Here is a 26,120-nt window from a genome sequence, read left to right as displayed (position 1 = left end):
ATTGAACAGAAAATAAAACACAATTTCTCAATATTAAAGCTGGCATAATAAAGAAACCACTGGGATGTGGAAAATAGATTCAAAGAATATCACAACTTTCTGGTGAATACACCAAAAAAAAAAAAATACAATTCACTTTATAATTCTTAGTTCTGATATAACGTACATCCACAACATGAAAAGAGGTACATGTACAGACAGACAGTCACACAGACATCTATAAACATATACCACAAACACACACACACACACACACACAAACAAAATATATCTATATCTGATCAAAAATCTGGAAATAATACGTGGAATAAGAATTAACGTATCTATAAAAGTGAACAGGCATACAAGATTTGTGCAGTAGCAAAAATGCAAAGCTTAAACACAGGCAATGTACGGAAAATCCCAAATCATCCTAGCTCAACAGCTGATATTCAAGAATTGCTGCTCATTTCTGCATGAGGGCACCTTCCATGAAACATGAGGAACAACTTGAAACATGTCATATTATCTCTTGGACTTTTTTTTTTGGTATGAATCTTATTTCCACTGAGATGATGTCATAGTCTTAATTCATTAGGTAGAAAAAAAGACAAGTGTAACACAAAAAGTTGTTTAATAAAATAATCACGTAGTAGCTAGGGCACACATGCTGGAACATAATATTATTGTAAAAATGGACACATTCACAGATTAATTTGGCATGCTGGGCACATTTATGTGATTTACTTGTTTCCAATTATGCAACTATGCAAAAATATTTTGGACATGATTCCATGCCTCCAAAAACATTCAGATGATAATGCTATTGATATCGTCATTAAATTTGCAATAATGCAGCAGAGTACAAACTTCCAAGTTACATTTGATTGTGTGAAATCCTGTACACAATTTTCCTCGTAAAGACAGGCAAAATCAATAGAAAAGAGGCAAAACAAAACAAAAACAAAAACAAAACAACGAACAAAATAACACCCACTTCTAAACAAGCTGATTAAAATTTCAAATGTGCTATTAGGGACTTTAGTGTGCAGGAATGCCATAAAAGAACATCTCTAAAACAAACAACTTTTTCCTACAAAAAAAAAATACAGTGTCAGAGGGATTAAATAATTGATATATTGGACAAACACTGTCCACCTTTCACATTGTCATAAACTAAGAGTAATGTCTACGACATAATGCCTCTGGCACCCTTTCTGGTGAACACATGAAAAAAAAATGAAAAGAAAATGAAATTACACTTCGAAAGATATAAGCAATTTCCTGGCATAGAAGATTTTGTACAATAGTTTTTTCTCCATTTTTACAACAGCTATAATTTCCCATTCCCCTTTACAAAAATCGAACAGATTGCACTTTGACTACACACAATTCTGAATAAACGCGGGGAGGGGGGGGGGCAGGCAACATCTCAAGACTTTCTCCTTTCTCAAATTCATTTGAGAAGAGATCACATCTTCTTGAGTTATCTTGTTTTTGATGCAGGCATTAAAATCTAATAAGGTTAAGTAGGTTCCCATGAACATAGCCTCCACCATCAAATTCAAGATGGTATTTTGACACTTCAATATTGATATCCTCCAAAATGAATGACAGAATTTTAGATACAATCACTGAACCTGGCTCAATTACTGAACCCAATTTCAGTAGATTGTTACCCTCAGATTCCATATTTCAGACGTTCATTGCCGAGAAAGTTACGGGCAGTGTCAATCAGCAACGCCAACTTCATAGGGCTCATGGTATTGCTGGGGCTACGAGCTTCTCGAACGTGAAAACAATTGAAATCAACTGATTAAAACCACGAGACATCCACGCTGTATCACACTCGGGGAAAACTCGGAGGTACAATCTTCCCAAGTGCCCAGAGATAAGATGATATATAAACGGTTACACTTTCAGATATTGAAGGTATTAGCACGTGTTGGGGAAAATAATGACACAACACATTTCTTCAGTAATGCATGTCAATCAATCCCTTTGGTCTCACAACACATTATTGCAGCTGACATTAGACTCTACTCAGACATATCTCGGTATTAAACGGTCAAGTGAGAAATGAACGGTAGCATGACGGATACCAGGAGTGATAAAATCCCAATGATGCAAAGCCCAACTGCCTCTCAACATCTGGTGCAGAGAGCACCAAAGTGATGATGTCACAGGTCTTTTGTTATAGCTTGGGCTAGTACCAGGTGCGGGCATAAAGACTCGGACCAGGTGAGGTTGTTTTAGAACCAGCTTCCATTTGATGCCTATGACATCACACTTTGGTGCTCCACAGCCAGCACCCTTCCAGAGCGAGATGTCTAACTGAATAGACGGCTTTCGTAACATATCCAAATCTTATGCATTCCTCTTGAACAGAGGTTGTTCTCGACAACCTGAAAGCTTTTCCGAAGCTTGTCCAACATAGCAACACGTAATATCTGCAAACTGGATTCCAATTGAATTTCATTTAAGAAGAGTAGGTTAATGGAATACCAGTAACTCGTCTCTTTGTTCACGGGAATGAAACATCCATAAATTTGAATACATTACGAAAACAACCTATTCTCACACACAAGCACTTAGTACCGTTTTTTTAATTTTTCTACCGCAGTCTGGACCGCTGCCACGGAAGGAGGTTGACATGACATGGGAGGGGCAACCGCTTGCATTGATGATTGGGGTTACAAAAGCTTCGCAGGATAGCGCCCATTTCCTGCGATTCACTCCTGAAAAATGTGAAAAATGCTAATACTGCACACGTTTTGTGTCCTTTTCTCTTGCTGTCACTCCGCCGATGGTGAGATGACGACGGGGCAAAATGCCTACCCTTGCCTGGTAGAGGGCGATCTTGATGTAGGACTGAAGACAAGACGGCTCCGTTGCCCTTACCGTTCATAATACTGTGGGGAGCTTTGGGGGCAGTTCTCTTTCTACGGACGAGCCCAACCGCTGCATCCCAATCATGCTTGGAGTAATGTGGCTTTGAATAGTACATGTACATGTTGGCATCGAGAGAAAATATCATTAAGGAGTCTTCTCTTGTTCACACAAAAGTTCCTGTTAACTCCAGTCAGTGTGATAACCTGACCAGTCACTCTCCGGTGCTATGTATACTCGCTGTCCATTGTAAACGCATGTCACAATGCCTAGGTACCCTGTCCTTGGTACACCAGCCTATTTTAAGCAGTAAGAAGATGGAAGACAAAACACATTATTTCAGTGGTTCAATAGCTTAATTGTCAGAGCTAATTTATAGTCTGTACAAGAAATGGGTATCTTATTCGCAGCATACCAGAATGAAAATGTAATAAAGTTATCATTTGGTAATTTGCTTCTTTTGTAAGGGTAGTTTTTTTTTAATGCAAAATATTGCAGCATTGCTATGTCTCCACAAAGTAGGGCTGTTATGCATCACTACAGGGGAATTTTGTTCCAACGTGCTGGTAAGACCACTGAAATTTCCTTGTAATATCAGGGATAAAAGCAAAAGAATTTGAATGAAATGGGACCTTCAGAATTATCTTGTTATATCAGGTACCTCACTTCATCTGACCTCACTATAACAAGATTCCACTGTCTTACAAATTCTTGAAAAGTATCAAATGAAAGCACAGAAAAAACATTAAGAACATCCTTTGAAATAGACTACAAGAGTAAAAGTACAAAATCACAACAAAACTCACCTTGAAATCTTGCATTATACCCAAGGTTTTTGTGATGAGCTTGAAGCTGTTTTTATCCCTGTACGTCACTCGCACTTCACTTAAATGCGAAGCATGCCCTCCCTTGATATCCTCCAGAGAGCGACTCTCAACACCATAGACCCTCTCCCTGAATGCAGGGTCATAATTTTCCTGTTCCAGTCAAACAAAAGATCGAAATAATCCAGGGTGAATTTTTTTTTCATAGCAGGGAATATGGGTAATATGACGACTGATGGGTAAAAAAGTGAAATGAAAATAAACAAGACAGACAAAAAAAGATGAAATATGAACTTGAACGCTGAAATACAAGCAGTAGCGTATCAGCCTTTTCAGAAATCTTTCTGTTACTGGATATGAATAAAAATAAACACACAGACACACAACAATAGACAAAATACAATCTTGAGTGCGGAAATACAAACAGTAGTGTATTAGCCTTTTCAAAAATTCTTCTGATATTGGTTGGTCAATACTTTATAAAACATACATCAAGAAAGAACTGTGAACTAAAACGCAAAGTTTTCCTGCATAAGTACAATCATTTTCGGCAATCACTTTCAATACCTTTGTTTTTCTGAGCTACAGTAGGTGTAATGACATTAACTTTTGACTGCTTTTCTTTTCTTCCCTTTTTTTTTCCAAGTTTGGAAGCAAGATGGTACTATTATGCTGAATAAACCAGAGGAATTTTCATACACCTGCTGGCTCATTTACTGAGTCCTGAATATGATTTTGACATCAGCACAGACAGGTGCATAAAAGACATGATGCAGAGACTCCAACTCTCCCGCTTTCAATGGGAGATCTCCCGCCGAAAGCCCATTTTTGCAAAATCTCCTGTTCTCCCGCTTGAGATTTAATTTCTCCCGCTTGAAATGATTTCTTACTCTGTGTCATCGTATGTTGTAAAATAAGCCTTACATAGCACGAGATAACATCTAGGACCCTAGAGTTGGACCCCGGTAGCAAAGAACTTCGCGCACATCAAGTTGGAGTCTCCCGTTTACTAGGGGTTTCAGGCGGGAGAATCTCCAGATCAGAAGGTGCTTGGGGTTGGAGTCTCTGCATGATGCAAAGCAATAAACGGATGTCCCCTTTACAGCTATGCATGGTTGCACTCAGCAATACAGAAATGAACAGTGAAGACTTGCAAATTAGCTAAAGGCATTTAATAATCTTAACTCACAATTGGTTGGACTGATTACCTTTAATAGATACGAGAGATCTTTGGAAGTAAATGGATAGAACTCTTTGTTGAGGGAAATGAACTTTAGATGCTGCTCGAAGAACTGGCCTCTGCAAAGAAAACACATAGAATGAAGAGATATAATTTCATAGTACAGTGATAGGTAATACCTCCTCTTGTTTTGAGGGAATCTCACATCAAATGCTACGGATTACATTGGGCACACATTAGATCAATTGATACTCCTCCGGAGGTAAGCCAAAAACTGGTTACAAATCTATAAATCGTCACTTGCCTGGCAGAAGGGCCCCAGCAAGTTTACATCGTGCAAGCCTTAGGGCCCTTCTGCCGGGCAGGCAACGAAATATACATTATGTGTGAATGCCTGTATCTAAAATATCAAATCAGAATCAAATGTTTGTCTTTCCTTCACCATTGGTTCATCAACTCTAGTACTTCTTGGTGTATAAGTGTTTGAGATAGAGAAATCTGTAATACTGGGCTCTGAATAATCACTAATGCATGGCAGAAATAATTACACATTATTAGCAGATCCAGCTGTCATAAAAACCTCCAAGTGTACACTAGATTTGCAGGTGAGTGTCACTAAGCACACCAACTGTGTATTAGGTCTATCACAAGGAAATCATTTAAAATTTCAATTTCTTTTCTTTGTCACTCTTTCACACACAATGGGTGAAAGGTCAAGTGCATGAACAGGTAAGGCCCCCAAACGAATATTAGCACTGACAGGTCAAGCCTTTCCAAACTCAAAAGTAGTTCAGGGGGGTGTTTCATCAACGTTTGTCAGCGCTGACAACTTGAATCACCATAGTAACAGTCAGTGACCAGAGCATCTCAGCCAATCAAAACCAAGGATTTTGCTGAAATTATCAGCGCTGACAGTTGTCAGCGCCGACAAACGTTGATGAAACACCCCCCAGGTCATCTGGAAAGGAGTGACGGAAAGGAGAGAACGGCAAAAGAGAAAGAATGAATGTAGAGAGTAATGAAAGAAAAAGGGAAGGAAAAAAAGAAGAAGAAAGCTGTATTGAAGGAAGAAAGAACGAAGGAAATCAATAAGAAAGGAAGATGGTGAGACAGACTCACTTGCTGACACCAAATTTGCCAAAGGTGTCTGTCCTAGAAACCTCTGGTCGGATGCAAGCTCTCTCCTTCCTTTGGTCTGGGTGCCTCATCCAGTCATCCCAAAACCTATAGCAGGGAAAATAAAAATAAAAATAGAATAGTATTCATCCTATTAAACCAACTATCACATTTTGCTGACCATTTATCTTTTAAAAAAAGGGGAGGGGCATACATGACTTTTTTTCAACATATGTTTAAAGAGGCTAAATGTTGTTTTTTTTTTGGACAAGTTCGGACAAGAGTATGAACATGCATAACCATCAATTGCTGCTTTGGTTGCATTGCAATACTGACAATTAAACAGGAAGTCTCCCCAAACATACATGCAGAATATGTGGATTCAGCTACTATACAAAGATTGTGAAAGTTTGAGGTAGGTGGCATTTATTCAGAAGGTGACGATTGTTAATGTGTTGGTTAATTCCACTGATAAGGTCAGAACAGTACAACTTAATAAAAAAAAAAAAAGATATCATTTTATGCTAGGTCTACAATTTTTGTACATTAAGTTTCCATTTTTGGGCAAGCAGGGCTGCTGAGGCCACTGGGTACATAATGTTAATGATCCATCAGAAATAGGAAAGATGGATTGTACATTTTAAGAGAGTAATGTACAGAGTAGAGTAGGCTGATACAAGGGATTGTGTGAAAGAGGAAGGGAAACCAATATGCATCATACCCGCATCCATCTCCCTCTCCAAAAAACAAACAAAAACAAAACATGCATCAAAGCACAAACACATCCCCTTTAAGAGTACCTGGCAGTGGTCACAACGGGGGCGTTTGTAGGCAGTTTTGGTCCAAAGGCATAAATAGGGTAATCTAGGTGAGGTAAACGATTTAGCACACACAGGAATGCGAGTAACATGTAAATAATGACATTTAACCATGAATGATTTGGAGGCCTTTTGTCTTGTACTCCACTTACTTTATGTACCACTTTATCACCAAGACTGTTTGTTTCTGAAGGATGAATGGAAAATTGGGGAGAGGGGGGGGGGGGGGGGGGGAAGAGAGAAGTGTAATGATGAAATATCTCACCCAGCCGGCCATTTCGGGCTCAGCTGCACCCATTCTTTTCTGAGCAGCATCCATCCGAGGCCAGGAAAGAAGTCGCTGCGGTAAAGCAATCCTGTAATCAAGGAAGAGATGTACTGTAAAAGTGGAAATTTTCGCGGTGTTGAAATTTTCGCGCATTTCGCGCTACCAGAAACTAGCGCGAAAATAAAAGCATGTGAATATTTTTGCTTGCCATATGCTCCTGTGCGTGATGTCATGATTCCGCTGAATTAAAAACACGCGAAACTCTTCTTACCCGGCGAAGCGCGAAAAATTAGTCACGCGAAAATATCCACTTTTACAGTAATCACAATCAGCCAGGACAACATCCTCTGGTCTTCAAGAAAGTGATGACACAGTACAGTATGTCCCAAAAAAATTAGAATCGGATTTTCGCATTGATAACCCCCAATATTATACTTCAGGGTCTTAAAATATAACATCTTAGCTCTATTTTGCAGACAACCCCATTCAATTTGGTTAAGCGGTCGCAGAGAAATGTGGATTGTTGTAAAGCATGTCATGAGTCTGATTCTTCGAAGTTTAGCACTTGGATGCTCTTGGAACTGCATATTAATGCGTGGACACAATAGCCAGAACTTGGAGGGAACAGATTCCTGACATGCTCTACAAAATTCCTCATTTCTCTTTGACCACTGAAGCAAATCTAATGGGGTTTTCTGTAAGATGTGGGCAATGAGTTATAGTTTCATACCCTGAAATTGTATTTGAATTGATTCACTACTTTTAAAATTATCATTGCGGAGGGTCGCGTTGTAATTTTTTTTGGGACATATAGTACAATCTATGTGGTACTTGGAACTAACGTGAAAGTACACAATACTAGAAGCGACATGGTCATGTTGAATTATTTCAAGGATGCTGATACACTGCAGCATTTACTTTTAAATGTTGCAGAAAAGAAATAGAAAGCAAAGTGACACCCCCCCCCAAAAAAAAAAGAAGAAGAACAAAAACAACAATGTATTGTCCCTATGTTATCAAAACCTTTAATCAGAAAGAGCTAGATACACAAAAGCTGATTTATGTGGCAAGAACCACTTCATTGCAACAGTTTGCAAGATCTTCGTACGATATTGAACTGACATTGCTATGCATTCATAGCTTTTAACCCGTTGGGGACGGACTGATTTTGCTACAACACACATTTCCCATAGACCCCTGCCCGAGTATACACAGGACTCATCCTCAACAGGTTAACAAAAAATCAAATGTACACGCAATCGAAGTCAACCTCCTCCTCCTCCTCCTCCTGTTCCAAGTCTCCACAATGGTTGAGAATCTTACCGGGGTTCTTCTCTATCCTCGTGTCCCTGCCATTGTCGTTCCAGGCGGACACACACCACAGGGTTGGGTCCTGCTTCAGGAGAGGGTAAGTCGCCAGGAAGTATTCGAAGAAATCCACAGCAACATCCAGATCATCTGTGGGAAGGTATCATAGTGAAAGGAAGGGAATGTGGGCTTCAAAGGGTGGTGTCTCCTTTTGATGGTAATGGGTCTCTTTGTGAAGGCAATGCATTTTGTAAGGTAAGGGGTGATGCATCTTTGTGAGGACACTGTCTCCATAGGGGCAATGTGAATTTGTAAAGACAGTGTGAAAATACTGCCAAGAACATGAGAATGTCTCCACTGCCACTCTACTTGCAAACTTAGGGATTCAGGGACCGACTACAGCGTCTACGCACCAGGTGACTCAGATGGTACAGGCGTGGAGAATGCACCAATATATGCCAATTTTCAGCTTAAAGGGGATGGCTAGTAACCAATCAGTGGGAATCAGTGGGAATGCTGAGGGATGATTGTTCCCATCCTTGTGGGATTCATTTATGAGTACATTATATATCTACTGTTGTGTGAAAACTATTTGCTTCAGAACGGTCTCATATTCAAGTAATGTGCCGATTAATGCCCCGTCACTGACCAGGCACGCTAACCTGGAAACATTAAATTGCACATTACTTGAATATGAGACCATTCTGAAGCAAATAATTTTCACATAACAATAGATATATAATGTACTCTTAAATGAATCCCACAAGGATTGGAACAATCATCCTCCAGCATTCCCACTGATTCCCACTGATCAGTTACTAGCCTTCCCCTTTAAGAGGACACAGCAGACCAAGGAAGACCTGGTCTGAATGTGCTAGGGTCGACATTACGATGTGTGCCATGGCCTGATCCGCATTGACCCGCTGGACAGGGTGGCATGTGTTTTTGTGAGGGTAAAGGGTCTTTGTGAGGACAATGTGTTTTTGCGAGGGCAATGTGAGTTTCGTGAGGACATTGCATGACAAATGGTACATATGGGCCATAGAATGCACAGCTCAATCTTAATCATTTTGCTTATAAATGATTAAAATGAAATGAGAACACTAGCACTGAGGAAAGATATGCTCCAAGTATGAAAAATTCTCCATGAATTACGATGTTGCCAGCAATAAAGGGCAAATGTTTTTAACTCTTATTAAAGTGCACTCTGTGTCAACATCTGCCTACAACATGACTTTTGAAAACAACTTCAATGTGTAATCCTGCATAATGGACAGTTTCTAGAATAATTTTGACTTTCAACTCTTGATTGACAGTGAGGGGACAAACTGATAACTAAGAAGTTAAGTAAGCATAGGAAAAAGACAGGAGTTTCTGAGAGCGCTGAAGCCACTGTTCATGAATGACAAACACTTCATCAGCGGTAAACAAATCACTGGACGACCTTTACCTTCCACTATGATAACAGCGTCGAAGGAATGCTTCAGGAACATCTGATCGAGGGCCCACTTGTAGTGGCGTGAAATCTTGTAGTAGCCTTCAAACTTCTTCTGGTTTGTTGGCAGTTTAATTGGGCTCAAGTCTGGTTGCTACAGAGAGAGACAAACATTCACTTTAGTAGAAGCCATTGAAGTTTCCCAAAGTTTCTGTAATTTGTTACATGCACATAACACTAAAAAGTGAGGGGGGGGGGGGGGTGAGGAAGCAGACTTAACTGAGATAAACCATCACCCCCCCCCCCCCCCCTCCCGTACAGGAAATACTCAAGTACAGAGCAGTTCTGTTATAGCTCACATGAGATTCAGATGTTTATCAAGAACTGCTGACTGTACATGGGTTCTTTGACCAATTACTAGCATTTAAAAGAAGAAAAAAAAGAAATTAAACAGTCAGGGACAGAACATACTTGGGAAGGTATTGTTTTGGATCTTGTCAGATTCTGATTTCATCACATCTTTTAGCATGTAAAATGATTCTGATCAAAACAAACCTATTAACTGGTGCACCAATCACCGAGGAAACAACAACAACAAAATCCCACTTGCACTCTGCCTCCAAAATTAAGTATCTCTCCCCGCTTTTCTTCTTAACATGAAAATCACAAACTTTTGCAGACTTGAACGGCCTCTTTCTAATATGAACTGATTTGTACATATACAGAAGTAAATGATAATTCTGCACTCTGTACACTGATAATTATCAAAACGGAATGCCAAAGTTACAGTTACAAATATCATACCATTCCTGTATGTGAGTAGGACCCTACAGCAAACACATACACACAGATGTTAGGACCTCCTGTGAGTTTTGACATGAATATGGCTTTATTTCCTGTGGCTTAACGACAGGTAAAAGTACATTGTTTTCATAAACAGTATTTGTTTGCTGTTGTTGCTTATCATTGTTGTTTTTATATCTCTTGAATTTCTTGTAATTTCACAGCAGGGTAATTCTATGAAGTTGGGGCAGTGTCCATGTAGCATCGTGATATTTAAAAAATACATTTCAGCATAACTCAATATCAACTATGCTATGCATTTATTGTTTGTAGGCTTTACATTTGCATTGAGGCCACACATTTTCCTGGAAATTTTGTGCCATTCAGACTCAATTTTAATGAAGTTATTAAACAATATGTAACAGTGTCCTGTAGCATCGTGACGTGTCCATGTAGCATCATGATATTTAAAATTTGGTCCTAAGAGACAAATTATGGCGATTAGCTTGACCAAAATTTGATGCAATATGCATATTTACAAGATATGAATGAGATAGCTAAATATCTCAAATTTCCTGTTCACAGTTTTAATTTTAAAAGAAAATTACAAAATGTATCACGATGCTATGCGGTGTCCTTTTTTGTGACATTTGGTGGACACCGCGTAGCATAGTGACACATTGTGTAATTTTCTTGTAAAAGTAAAACTGTGGAAAGGAGAGTTAAGATATTTAGCTATCTGACTAATCTAGTAATTATGCATATTATATCAAATTTTGGTCAAAAAAAAAAAAAGGCCATCGGCTTCAATCTGTAAAAGCTTTGGGCCACAAATGTTTCTGGTTTTACAGTATGTGCTTTGGAAATTCATCCACTTTCATTGTAATTGCTACAGCATTGTGTTGTACATGAACAACAACAAATAAATGACTATCAGAACAACAACAAACAATACATGTACTTCAAACAAAGGTTTTTTTTTGTTTTTTTTTTTCTTTCCGCTCTGTCTGGTCTAACAAAACAACAGGCTGGCGTCAAATTGTATTCAAACTTACTTGCATGTGAACCACCTTACTGCCAAACTCCCGGATCGCATCAGCCGTCTTCCTGTCCCCGCAGTCCTGGCTCACATAGATTGGGAACTGCTGGGCTGATGGTCGCGTGCTGCATGGATGAAAGCACACGCACACACACCATTTGAAAAAAAGATTGTGTAATACAAATAAATGAACGACACATTCTCTTGAGCTTTTTGAGTGGTGTTCAGCTTAAAGAGGAATTCTTTCTTACCAGATAAACCTATAACTGGCATGGAATTCCCCTTTGATATGCACAGATCTGAGATGTGCAACTATGAATAATACAACAAATGGTCAGAATTTGTTTAGTTTGTTCTTTCCTTACTTTTTGAGATATGTAGTGATTTTCCATCACATCATGGTGCTCACAGCACTCAATGATATGCCATTAGTGCTAGTATTAAAGAAAACCAAAACCCAAGGAGCGATGTGGATTGAGTGAAAGCAGCAACATCAGTAGAACACATCAGTGAAAGTTTGAGGAAAATCAAACAATCAATGCAAGAGTTATTAATTTTTAAAGTTTTGACATTGTAATGAATGAATAAGGAGACTACTAGAGTCCATGATGTCATGTGTGGACAACAATACAAAGAAAATATAAAGAGAATCGTTTTTTTATCTTTTTATTTTCTTTATATTGTTGTCCACACATGATGCCATAAACTCAAGTAGTCTCCTTATCCAGTGGGTCCAACACCAAAACTTTAAAAATTCATAACTGCTGCATCAATTGTCCGATTTTCCTCAAACTTTCATTGATGTGCTCTACTAATGTTGCTACTTTCACTCAATCCACATTTCTCTTTGGGTTTTGGTTTCCTTTGAAACCTGCTGCACATTCCATCCACCCCCCCCCCCCCACCACCACCACCACCACCACCATCATCACCACAGGAGCATTACAAGCAGGATGCTGGCTTTTTAAAGATAATACAAAGTTTTGGTACCTCAAAAGTTTCGCTGAATTTCCTCATCTTAGTTTGTGTTTCAGGTTAAAGTACCTTTCATACAACTAACACTGTGAGACTTACTCGCCCCAAAGTGCTCTCATGTCTTAGTAATCATGCAATAATGGTTTCGTACCAGAGCCGCCGCCGTACGGCGGCGAGGTAGTACACGTATTGTACGTTGCATGATAACTGCGACCAGCAGCGTGCAGCCCCATACAAAACATGTGTACGCATAGCTAACTGTGACCAGCAGCCCCATACGCATAGCGTAATGGGGCCTCGCATTGTAGCATTCAGGATCATGACAGATTTAGTATCGCAGGTAAATTTCAACTTAAAATCCAAAAATTTCTTCGATTTGAAGACTTACCAATTAAGTTGAAGTATTGAAAACAGGCTTCAGGTAACGTTTGGTTCTGCCAATAGTCCCTTTCTGTTCAAATTGATGACTGAATGTGACTCGGTCGAGAGGACCTTGGGAGAGCTATATACACTGAATACAATGGCCAGCGCATGCGCACACATCACATGCCCACAAATTTCAAATCCATGAACGTATAAGATGTTTGTGTGCGCAACAACAATTTTGGGCTTCCTACCAGGCACACAGAATCAATTTCCTGGTATCGCATTGCCAATTTGCTCTGCATTTCTTTAATCCACTGCTACACAAACTATCTTTTGTGTAGCAGTTTTCTTCCATAGACGTGTACAGGATATCATTTGAAATATTTTTCATCTGCTGGTATTGCTAATCAAATTTGAGTTGGAAAACTATTCCCTGCAGGCACCCAATCCATAACACCAGGGCAGAGAGACATCATTTGAATGAATCCATGTGTCCTGCTTCAATACATAAGTACATACATGTAGGCCCTGCAAGGGCTCAAAACCCTGTTCTTGTTGAAAGCACAGTGGACGATCTGTATTAAAAACCATGACACCCTGACATAACAGGCATTATCATAATTAAGCACCTGCATACTGTCCAGATTAAAAAAACAACAATAACAACAACAAACATACTATGATTTGCCAATCTAAAGGGTGTGTACAGTTCTCGTGGAGGTGAGGATTTAGCTTTAAACACTTTGCGAGATATTCAGAAACCACTCTTTGAGATGTCAAAGAGCATGCAATGCTAAGGGGTATCAAAAGTTTATTTGATGAAAATCGGTTTTGAAATGCCTGAGATATATCCAAAAACAAGGTGAAACAAAGAGATCCTAATAAAGTTGTGGCATGTTGCCTTTTATTATTATCACTTTTTTGGATATCTCAGCCATTTCAAAACAAATTTTCATCAAATAAACGTTGAATCCTTCTTAAAATTACATGCTCTTTCATATTTCATAAGAGATTTCTCATTATCTCACTTAGAAATGTTCAAAACATGAATCCCTTACCTCAACCAGTACTGTACAGTCCCTTTAATCAAAGATCTGTGCATTAAAATAATACCTATGAACTCTTTCTGGTAATTTACACTCGATAATCATGACCTTCAGTTCTCACAATTGATCTGGGCATTAAAACTGCTCCCTGAACACACCTTGCCTTTGACCAACTTTTGACATGCAAGGATGGACATTGTACTCTGCACTGCAACTGTAAATAGATTTTTTTTCTTTTTCAATTTGTAGATATTATGACTACTGTTGATAACCTCAGTATCTACAGCAATGAGGAAAAGAAACTATAATTGATAGGATCACACAATCTCTGATTCATGCATTAAAAAAAACACACACAAAAATGTTAACCCTTTTTGTGCCAGGGACTTTGGACAGTGTGTAGGACATAATGGCCCAAATTCACGAAGGTGGCACAATCTAACCATGGACAAAGACCATAGTTTTTTATGGGGTGCCAAGTGTTGCATATGGCCTATTTCGTTACGAAATCAGTCATTTCGTTGATGAAATGATTATTTTAAAACGAAACGACAATATTTCATAACGTCATAAAGAAATGACTGATTTCGTAACAAAATAGGCCATGCAACACTTGGCGCCCCATAAAAAACTATGGTCTTTGTCCATGGTTTAAACCATGGACACGATTGTACCACCTTCGTGAATTTGGGCCAATGGGTTTAGAAACTTATTGGTGAAAGGGACAAGGAGATAGAGAGAAAGAGACTGATATAACAAATGACACCTTCTCTTATTCTTCTCACAACTTTCAGCGACTTAACATTCAAATATTACATCTAATCTGAACTTTGGAGACATTGCATAAATTTTAGATCTAATCTGAATCAGAATATCAACATGAGGCACATTTTAATTGCCATTAGTCCACAATAGGTCTGCCTATGGGGGGGGGGGGCCTCATACTGGTAGATATGATTGTATAGCAAACGATTACCTATATAGAAAGACGAAAAGAGAGGGGTATGAAAGAACGTTTGTTCTGAAACTGCATGAATATACTTTAGATCAAGTTTGGGGCACAATGGCAACATGAGACCCATTACTATTTACCATTATGCTAGACAAATATGAAAAGTCTGTCTTTTGGAGGTCATGTGTGCAATGCCCAGAATACTGACAGAAAGATGGAGAGAAAGAAGAAGAAGAAAAAGAAGAAAAAGAAAAAGAAGAAGAAGAAGAGAATGGTTCCAACAAATGTTTGCTCTTATTCTACCCACATGCCTATACTATAGAGACTGTTCATGAATATTGAATCTAGTTCAGGTCAAAAGGTCACATGGGGCCCTCTGCAAACTTTATATACCGGTAGTCAGACCACTGATAAAGTCCCTGTTTTTTTTAGCTCACATGTCGCTGTCTGCAAACAATAGAGCACCAGAGCATCCTCTGATTGGAGGTCAACTAATCTTGTCAAGTTCACAGGTGCTGCCTGTTCCGATCAACTATTTTTTATTCTTGCATGTCGGAGGTTGACAACTGTTACCCATGACAGAGTGAAAAGAAAAAAAAAAAAAGATTGGGGTTGTGCCATGGATGGCCTGAACAACATTTGGACAACAAATATTTGGCAGAGGCAGCAAAACCGGCACATAAAATGTAGGGTGACAGCCATACGGGCAAACTGAAGCTGCCTTTCTGGAGCACACATCACCTTCTGAGGATATTGTCCCTCGGTTGGACTAGTGAATTTCAGAGTTTTATGGCCTGAAGAAAAATGTGACAATATCAGTAGCCCACGATCAAGGGAACATTAACAGAAACACATAAATTTCCTCTCCTAATATGTTCACCTACAGTGTAGGCTTACCAATACAAGATTCATGTAATTGTGTTGTCATATAAACAGTTCTGTTTCATATGAGTAATTGAATCAACAGGGTTGAAAGAAAGAAAATGAAAAAGAAAAAGAAAAAACTTTGCCCTTCACTATCAGCTACATCTTTCTGATTCTATTCTTTTGTCATATGTTCCAATTCAATCATACACAACGTAGCAAAAAAGAAGAAGAAAGAAAACAAATACAAAAGAAAAAATGAAAAGGGTGTCTACAATAGCACAGCAAATACTCAAGCAAAAGAAAGAAACAGCATAATAATTTGTTTGCAACATATTTCATGTGACATATATACCCTACATTCACACTGGATCCAGCGTCGGATCATGGGGACAGTCAGGAGAGATCTTATGTTTTAAAGACTGATCATCCACACCACTATTTCAACTGTCCCCGAGCATAGGGGGAAGGGGATTTGGGTCAAGCCCTGCAACTTGACGACATTGTTTGTGCACCGGCACTTCGATGAATACAGCCGGGCACTATCAATTACAGCCCAAGGTCATTCTGCCCTCCAAATACTGTATAAGCTGTTAATTTTATGTACAGATATTTTCGCTAATGAGGTTACAGAAACTTTCGCGAGATATCATTTCGCGAATTGACACCGACGCTATGATTAATGCACTATTTCCCTTGCGCTTGGCAACATTTTCGTGTATTGTTAAATTCACAATTTAATTGACATTCGCCAAATTTACGAAAATTAAACCCTTGCAAAAATAACAGCACTCATAAGGTATTGTCCCCCTGACAAGCTTCACAGGGGTGTTGGGAGAGGACCACTATGGTTTGGAGGGGAAAGTCCAACAATGCAGGTACCCTGTGTGAACGTGGGATTTATGACTGGTAGCTTCATCAGGGTTAAACATTACAATTTCAGGGAAAGCTGAAGCAAAGTGTCGAAGAGATATGTTCGAACTCCCTTTCTCTGTCAACACTCTTGTGTTGACATCATTTACAATGTAGATGACAGTTCTCGAAATATAATGTTCATCACATACCAAGTAAATCTATTCAGCATTCAGGTTGCATACTACAACTGTGCCGGGCAGCACTTCCCTGCATGGAGAATAACCATCTAAATATTTCACTGCCATCCAGGGCTGACAAGGCACTATGTGCATACTGTAGATTTGATTTTAATCCGGGCATTTTCCAAACACGTATCATCAGATGGTGAGGCTCGTTTGTGTAGACAGGATGTAACGTTCAAATACCTGACAACCTAATTCAGAGGTTTCCTGTAAAATTGTTGATATATAATGCAACTTTTTTCATCCATGACTACAAATTCTAACAAGGTTTGCTTTTCTTTAACTAAACCTAGAAAAATGGTATCCTACCTCCATTATCACTAACTACCCTTTCCTCCCCTTCCTCCTCCTTCTATGACTCCTCCTCCACTTCAAAGTATTAATATTATGTAAGAATGAGAGCTTTTAGTTGATTTTGCAACTCCATGGAACTTGCCTGGTTTGTCATCAAGCAAAAATACACACTTTGCTCCTAAAAACTGTGTGTTATTCCCCAATCTGACCTTTTTGTGCAATTTGGCTTAAAGGGACTGTACAGAACTGGTTGAGGTGGTGATTCATGTTTTGAACATGTCTAAGTGAGATAATGAGAAACCTCTTGTGAAATATGAAAGAGCATGTAATTTTAAGAAGGATTCAAAGTTTATTTGATGAAAATTGGTTTTCAAATGGCTCAGATATTTAAAAAAAAAAATGATAATAATAAAACGCGACAGGCCACACCTTTTATTAGGATCTCTTTGTTTCACATTGTGTTTGGATATCTCAGCCATTTCAAAACCGATTTTCATCAAATAAACTTTTGATACCCCTTAGAATTGCATGCTCTTTGACATCTCATAGAGTGGTTTCTGAATATCTCGCAAGACATTAAAAGCTAAATCCTCACCTCAACCAGAACTGTACACACCCTTTAATCTTCTCTATGTCCCATCCAATATCTCCTCTAAAAAAGCATAAAAGAAAAGATGCATAATAGGTAGATTTAAAACAAAGCCAGCCAAATATGACCTTGAACTTCAACTTCATACATGGGTACATGTATCAAACCAAGCATTAAAAACTGCATTTTGTATTTCCATTAAAGGGAAGCAGTCTTGAGATTTTCACTGTACTGATAATTAAGAAGAGTAAAAAATATAACCTTTCACCAATTTATACGCGTGGACATCAAAAATTGTCTCCGTACGCGATTTTTAAAAAATAATTCCTGCCAGCGATCGTGTAAGAGCCTGCCAAAAGGTGCAACGTCATTGATGCCCTACTCTCAAGTTGACAGCCGTGCCTCAGAAAACCAATTTAAGTGTTCAAAATGATCATATCTGATTTTTTTCATAAAATGTGACAATATGTGGTTTTATTATTTCAAACAAAATATTTCAAGCTTATTTATATATACAATTAATATAAAAATAAATAGTAAACATGTATTCATAAATAACTAGGGATGACGAGCAGAACACCTCTGGAAAGAGCTGTGCATCGATGACGTATGACTCTCCGCCAAGATTTGCTCATTTGCAGAGTCACACTTTTTTAACCGAAATGTACGAGCTTATTTGGTGATTTGAAAGTTTGTTTTTGATGAAAGTAGTTCATTGGAGGTACCAACAACAACATATTTTTTTAAATTTCGTGAGGACTGCGTCCCTTTAAGAACTGTTCAAAAGCAGTTAACAAGGCATTCAGGGGAAAGTGATAATGAGACATTGAGGGGATTTCAACAACGTGGCACTGATATTTGATATTCTCATGTAAACGCGCTGCCATAGACATCTGTCTGCAACACAAACAACGCTAGCTTGAAAACCATAACAGTGGTGCGTTCCCCTCAATCTTCCACGCAGGGTGAATTATGCATTTTAAAAACAAGTCCTTCTCTTCACAACTTCACACTGATATACTTGCAGCTTACCAAAGATTAAAAAAAAAAATGAACATTAGATAAGCATTGTTTTGCTTTGTTTTGTCTCATATCTGGTAAATAGAATGTGTGGGCATTGCATTTCAGTATTTTGAAACTGTACAGAGCAGACCAATACAACATTTGGAAGTGGTTCAAGAGGAAGATTCACAGAGCTCTATCTGCTCTAGTCCATCAACTTGATCTGAGCAGTTTTTGCAGAATATAGAAGGTAATTTGTGAGAAAAAACAACAACAACTGCATTTGTTATTCTCTGAATTCACACAACAAAATAGTGGAGTGGTAAAGAGAGCTTCAGGCACACATTTGATTCATTCGATGACTCTGGGAAACAATCTCTCTTGCAGTGTATTAACCCCTTGGCACTTGGCACTTGGCATCTGCAATACAACTACACGTACTATGTGTTTGAACAATTGATGTCTGTACAGCTGTAAGTGTAACAGTTCACAATCACCTGTTCCTGCATATTGATATGTGTGATGTCAGCACATTTTTTTCACCCTTTTTTTTTCTTTTGAGAGAGAGAGAGAGAGAGAGTGTGTGTTTAACCTTTTCTGTGCAAGTGGTTCTAGACAGTGTGTACAATGCTATGGGTTTTTCTGTGCCAGTCAGCACTCACAGCACACAGGAGCTAAAACGCGTCGTAATGTCAACAGAGCAGGCATAGCGTACCAGTTGATTCAAGAGCAAAATAAATGGTGTTGAAAAGCAAGCGCATATTAAGCAGGGGGGTGAAGGTTGAGGTGTGAATTTTTTTCAATTTGGCTCCCTCTACAAATGAAATTTGCAAGATCGCAACTGCTGAACTATAATTTAACAAACATATCGGAAAAAGGGAACCACGGGACTCGAACAGGTGTCGCCCATTGCTTTCCCGGCAATGACACTACCACCAGGCTATCCCTAGTTGCCGACAGTGACAAGATGAACTTAAAAAAATTAGACAATTCACTCAAAATAATGGATTTCTCAAGTTTCGGTACAGCCATTGCTGGATCACGAGACTACATCAATTTGTGATGTCGCACATGGACAATGACAGAAAGAAATTACACAAGGAGAATTCAACATATTCTTATTTTCCTACCAAACAATTACAATGACAGAGCACTTGGCTTACATCCTTCACAAGGTAGGGGTAATAACATAACCCTCAAGATATGTCACTAATAAGTAAAGGAAAGTGTACTCTTCACACTATGAAATTTTGTGGAATTTCCTTATATTTTCTGCATATCATTGTCTTGCTGTGATATCAAAATTGCTGCTGTCTTTTTATCCAGCATTTGCGGTAATAAAACTTTAAAAATTCATAACTTTTCAATGGCTTATAATCTAATTTTCTGAAAACTTTACAATTGCATTCCACTAATATTTCTGCATTCAATCAATTTATAGACTTGGCTTCATTCTCCTATTAAAAATAGATTCATTTATCCTGGTAGTTTTTCATTGATAGTTTTTCATAAGGTAGACGAAAAACTTCTCTTTCAAATGAGCCCTAGTTTAGTCATCTATACCATTATGCAGGTAGTTCCATTGCAGAATTATCAAGAGTTTCTACATTGCTAAATCCAAGCTAATCCTTCATTTGGCAACATATTTTAGCAGATGACATAACAATGTTTTGGTCTCAAATTGGCGATCTTTTTTTCTTATTTCATGGAGACTCTGTGAATTCATCAGGTCCATCTTATCTTGCTCCAATTTATAAAGGGTATGCAGTAGGGCAAGTTGCAGGTTTGATGAGTACAAGTTGATAATATCTGCAGCATAAAAGCACTGGACGAGTTACTAACAACATAAACAACACTTGATGTGATAGAGCGTTCATGTGTGCTGCATCAATGCTCTGGAGTAATCTCTAACATGATATCAGATATACACGTGAGAAGCATTTTCAATTATTCCTACTGTAGGCGCATCCCTTCCATCAAGTTTTGTGTCATATTCTTCATGCTGAGGGCAATAATATTACAATGTGGGGTTGAGTATTCTCCATCTTGAATATCCCAATTATACTGCACAAAGTATGTCCATATCAGATTGATAATGCATCTTGAAATTACAACATCTAGATTTCTTTCCAGTATTTTTTTGACAGGCACGGAGTTATGGTTTCCCTTTAAAACCATGTTATGGAATGCAAGCCACTTTACATTACCATATGAAATATTCATGGCAACGCCGGCCTTCGCCTCAGAACAGCAGTTTCCATTGTCATGGTAGCATAGGCCAAATGGAAGTGCATGTACTCTTTTGAAAGTAAATTGAATCCTATCTAACACAACAAGCCACTCACTGGTGCTGCAGCGGGTTACTGTGTTACTCAAATATAAAGTGGGGATGGCATCTACTGTCAAATTCTGTTTTTAGTAAGTACTAGTTTAAGGGAGAAAAACCTCAACATTTCAAGGTCTGATGATGGAACATACATTTTCTATGATCAAATTATGTGTCTAGAATGAAAAATAAAAACCAGCAACTCACCTTCACGTTGTGAATAATGTCACAAATGTACACACTAGTAGTTATGTACAGTATGATGTACTGTATGCATGGCTGTTTTAATGTGTATGTACACAGGTTGACCAGATTAATGGAGAACATTCTATGTGGTATAGATATAGTACATACAGGCTGACCAGATAAGTGGAGAATTTTCTAGGTGGTATACAATGTAGCTATACAGTACATGCATGTAACAGGAAATACATTATAGCTCACTCAATCTAGAATGATTTCACCCATTCCAGAAAGTTCTGGGAAGTGCTAACATATTTGGCTGAGTGAGGCACTGTCCCTGTAGCCCAATGTGATTGGTAGTTATTCTTGGCAGTGATGTTTTGTACATAGTTAGGCAGTGAGTCATCCAGGTTTCCTGGAACTTAGACTGGCTAGTAGGTTGGAGAGAGTTATAGAATGTGCTAGAAGGGGTGAATAGATAGTATATAAGCTAGAGAAATTCTGCAGTAGGCAGAGTACCCAACACCTCTGCTCTGAGAGTTACGTCACTTCTGGCTCTGAAGCGACTTGTTATAGTCAGTCGTGTGTTACCTGCTGACCTATTATGTTTGTGGAGATAAGGCCTGGGAGACATTTTGCCTGCAGAGAATTAATGTGCCTTCATTGGACTCCATATTTTAATGTCAATGGACATTGCTACGGCAAAGCTGTGACGGGCTGGATTCCTCGCTGGACACTATAAAGTGAATCATCATTCAACGCATCGACTGGACGTGATCGTTGGATTCTGCACATTTCGCAGTGAACATTATACCGTGGACTATCGTAACCTGCGCCTCTGGAGTTACGTCAGAGGAATCATTCATCCGTGCGTCAAGGATCATTCGTCTGTGCATCGAACATCGTATTTGGACACTTTCAAAGGATTATTTAATACGTGTAAGTGATTCCACTACCGATTTATAACTGTTTCTATTGATCATTGTTGTACTGATGTGACGCTGATTACCAGTCTGTACCCACAATATCACTGTTAATAAACCGCCTGAACATCAGTTGATTGTTTCTTTTGTGCGATCATTCTCAGAGTGATTTTGGTCGTAACAAAATTGGGGGCTTGTGTCCGAGAAGTGAATTTAAGCCAAAACTTAGAATTTGGAACGTTCCGGAATCCAGAATATTGGAACAGACAAAATACCAGTTGAGTTGATTGTTCAATTGTATATTGTGTGTATTACAGTGTGATAATGTCAATCAGTACAATGGATGTTCAGGCATTTGTTCAGAGGACAGATTTGTCCCTCAAAGATTTGCAAAGGTTACGCAAATGTGATTTGACTGCTATTGCACAGCATTTAAATGTTGATGTTCCACAAGGTGTAAGAAAAGCAGAAATTCTTGACTTAGTGGCTGGTCACATGGAGCTCAAAGAAGAAATTGACACTCCAGATCGAGCTCAAATTTCAGATCAAACACGGCTTGAGCTTGCTAAATTGGAAATGAAGGAGAGAGAAAGGGCAAGGGAATTAGAACTGGAGAAAGAGAAGATGAGATTAGAAATGGAAAGGGAGAGGGATAGAGAACGAAGAGAAGTGGAGAAAGAAATTGAAATGAAGAAACTTGAAGTGGAGCAACAACTGAAATTGCGTGAGATGGAATTGACTCATGCACAGACTGTTGGAAATCATGAAAGGGCTCCCTCTGAATTTGATTTGGCCAAGAACATTCGATTGGTGCCAAAGTTTGAAGAAAACAGAGTTGATGCATACTTTGTGTCATTTGAGAAGGTGGCTAACAGTTTGAACTGGCCACAGGAATTTTGGCCCTTGCTCCTGCAAAGTGTGTTTGTCGGCAAAGCAGCCGATGTGTACTCATCTCTCTCTGAAGAGCAATCACGTGACTATGCTACAGTCAAGAAAGCAGTGTTGAATGCTTATGAGTTGGTGCCAGAGGCGTACAGACATAAGTTCAGAAATTCGTACCGTAAACCAGGCCAGACACATGTTGAGTTTGCTCGTGAAAAAGAAATGATGTTTGATAGGTGGTACAGGTCCCTGAAAGTGGATCAGGATTTTGATAACCTACGTGAGGTTGTTCTCTTGGAAGAATTCAAAAAGAGTGTTGCTTTCAGTGTGAGGTCGCATTTGGATGATCACAAAGTGACAAGTTTGCATAAAGCAGCCTTGATGGCTGATGAGTATGAGCTGACCCACAGAAATGACAACAGACCACCTTTCAGGAATTTCTCTGGAAACAAGAGAGACAAAAATCAGTCAAGCAATCCAAAGAATGCTGGTTCTGAAAAAGGCACGAGTTCTGAAACTTCATCGGCACCAAAGCCTCAATTTGACAAAGGGTCCAGTACAAGTGCAAATGTCATCAAATGTTTTCACTGTAACAAGACAGGGCACGTAAAGTCACAGTGTTGGAAGTTGCAAAACAAAACAAAGAAGGACTTGGGATTTGTTATGTCAAAAAGTGTCCTACCCGAAAACAGTGTCCCGTTCAGTGAAACACAGGCCATTGAAAGTCAATCTCCCAAATTCAAAGATAGGATGAAGCAGGTGGATGAGAGCTATCGTAGCTTTTTGTTTGATGGTGAGGTGACCCCATGTACCTCTGGTGAGGCAGGTAAGCCAGTGGTCATCCTACGGGATACGGGGGCCTCTCAGTCGTTGATGGTGGATGGTGGTATGACTTTTCCACCAGATAGTGCAGTGAATGCAAAAGTCTTGATTGAGACTGTTGATGGCAGTTATATGTCAGTGCCACTGTATAGAGTGGATTTGAAGTGTGACCTAGTTTCTGGTCCTGTGACTGTTGGAGTTGTTCCTGAGTTGCCCATGGCAGGCATTGACTTCTTGTTGGGGAATGACTTGGCTGGGGATAAGGTGGTTGTGTCTCCAGTTGTTTCGGATAAACCAGTGGTGGTTGCTGAAACTGAGCAGTTGCAGGAGGAGTTTCCTGGGATTTTCCCAGATTGTGTTGTGACTAGGTCTCAGGCTCGTAGAGCTGTTCAAGATGATGCGGATTCTGTTGATGTGGAGGAGAATTCCGGTGTTTGGTTGGCAGAAACCTTTTTCAAGGATTTGAATGATGGGGTTGCTGTATTAGGCTCCGAAGCTAACAGTGATGGGCTGTTTAGCAAGTCTTCCTTGGTTGAAGCACAGCAGGCAGACTCTGAGTTGAAAGGCTTGTCTCAGACGGCGTGTTCTGAGGCTGAGGCTGAAAAGGTCCCTGAGTGCTATTATGTCAAAGATGGCATTTTGATGAGGAAGTGGAGACCTCCCCATAGGCCAGCTGATGAGGATTGGACGGTGGTCCGTCAAGTTGTTGTCCCTCCTAGTTACCGCGGTGAGATCTTGAGGATTGCTCACGAGTTACCTGTTGGCGGCCATTTAGGCGTCAGAAAGACAAAGGATCGGATCATGAGGCATTTCTATTGGCCGGGGTTGAATGTGGATGTGGCTGAGTTTTGCAAAACTTGTCACACATGTCAGGTGGCTGGTAAACCGCAGCATTCAGTGAAGCCGGCGCCATTGATTCCGATACCTGCGTTTGAAGAACCATTCAGTCGGGTTCTAGTTGACTGTGTTGGACCTTTGCCTAGGACTAGGTCGGGTCACAAGTACCTCTTGACAATCATGGATATGTCCACACGGTTTCCAGAGGCTATCCCATTGCGAAATATCACTGCTAAGACTGTGGTAGATGCTCTAGTGCAGTTTTTCACTAGGTATGGGTTGCCCAAGGAAGTGCAGTCTGACCAAGGGTCAAATTTCATGTCAGGCATATTTCAAGAGGTGATGTATCGTTTGGGTGTGAAGCAGCTGAAGTCGTCAGCTTATCATCCCCAGTCCCAAGGTGCGTTGGAGCGCCACCACCAGACCCTAAAGACAATGATTAGGGCATTTTGCGAGGAGTATCCCGAGGATTGGGATAAGGGCATCCCTTTCCTGCTGTTCGCAACGAGGGACTCCCCAAATGAGTCGACGGGTTTCAGCCCATTTGAGTTGGTGTACGGTCATGAAGTTAGGGGCCCACTGAAGCTCATCAAAGAGAAATTCATGACTGAGGATGATGAGGTCCACCTACTTGACTATGTGTCAAAGTTTCGTGAAAGGCTTTCAAAGGCTTGTGAGGTAGCTAGGGAACACTTGAAAGTGTCACAAGACTCTATGAAGAGAAAGGCAGACAAAAATGCCAAAGCCCGAACTTTCAACCCAGGTGACAAAGTTCTTGTACTGCTGCCCATACAAGGTGAACCACTGAAAGCCAAGTTCAGTGGCCCATACAGTGTCAAAAAGAAACTCAATGATGTGAACTATGTGATCAGTACGCCAGATAGACGAAAAGATCAGAGGGTGTGTCACATAAACATGCTGAAAGAGTACTACGAGAGAAAGGCTAGTCAGCCGGTAGGCGTAGCTCAGGTGGTAGAAGAAGAAGTAGATGAAGAGGGAGAAGCTCAAGATGAGAATGGAAGTGAGCCCTCTAGTGCCAGGTTGTCTAACTCAGAGATGTCAGGGAAAGTAGATGAGGCACTGAACTACCTACCTGATAATCAGAGGAAAGATGTGACTAGTCTGTTACATGAGTACGAAGAATTGTGTAAGGACAAACCAGGCTGCACCCCTCTGGCTGTACATGATGTCGATGTACGAGATGCTGACCCTATCAAGCAAAACCCTTACAGACTAAACCCAAGCAAACTGCAAAAAGTAAGGGAAGAGGTTCAATACATGCTAGACAATGACATAATAGAACCTAGTAAAAGCAGTTGGAGC

General features: G+C 39.6%; 1 protein-coding gene across 1 annotated transcript in view; it reads right to left on the bottom strand.

The window, feature by feature from the left end:
• Window positions 1-2,553: 2,553 nt before the first annotated feature.
• The window catches only part of LOC139732177 (alpha-1,3-mannosyl-glycoprotein 2-beta-N-acetylglucosaminyltransferase-like), a 41,200-nt gene continuing 17,633 nt past the window's right edge, over window positions 2,554-26,120 (bottom strand). The window contains exons 5-12 of the mRNA XM_071643050.1: window positions 11,656-11,764; window positions 9,833-9,971; window positions 8,398-8,532; window positions 7,072-7,162; window positions 5,992-6,096; window positions 4,901-4,991; window positions 3,675-3,845; window positions 2,554-3,165 (exon numbers count right to left, since the gene is read on the bottom strand). Coding sequence (XP_071499151.1) covers window positions 3,052-3,165; window positions 3,675-3,845; window positions 4,901-4,991; window positions 5,992-6,096; window positions 7,072-7,162; window positions 8,398-8,532; window positions 9,833-9,971; window positions 11,656-11,764 — 955 coding nt within the window. The 3' untranslated portion in view covers window positions 2,554-3,051. The remainder of the gene's footprint in view (window positions 3,166-3,674; window positions 3,846-4,900; window positions 4,992-5,991; window positions 6,097-7,071; window positions 7,163-8,397; window positions 8,533-9,832; window positions 9,972-11,655; window positions 11,765-26,120) is intronic.

The sequence above is a fragment of the Diadema antillarum genome, unplaced genomic scaffold (genome assembly GCF_040938485.1).
Source record: "Diadema antillarum isolate AM-2024a unplaced genomic scaffold, OU_Dant_1.0 seq00000403_RagTag, whole genome shotgun sequence".
Classification (NCBI taxonomy): Eukaryota; Metazoa; Echinodermata; class Echinoidea; order Diadematoida; family Diadematidae; genus Diadema; species Diadema antillarum.
The sequence above is the reverse complement of the archived record's forward strand: the minus strand, read 5'-3'. Positions and strand labels throughout refer to the sequence as shown.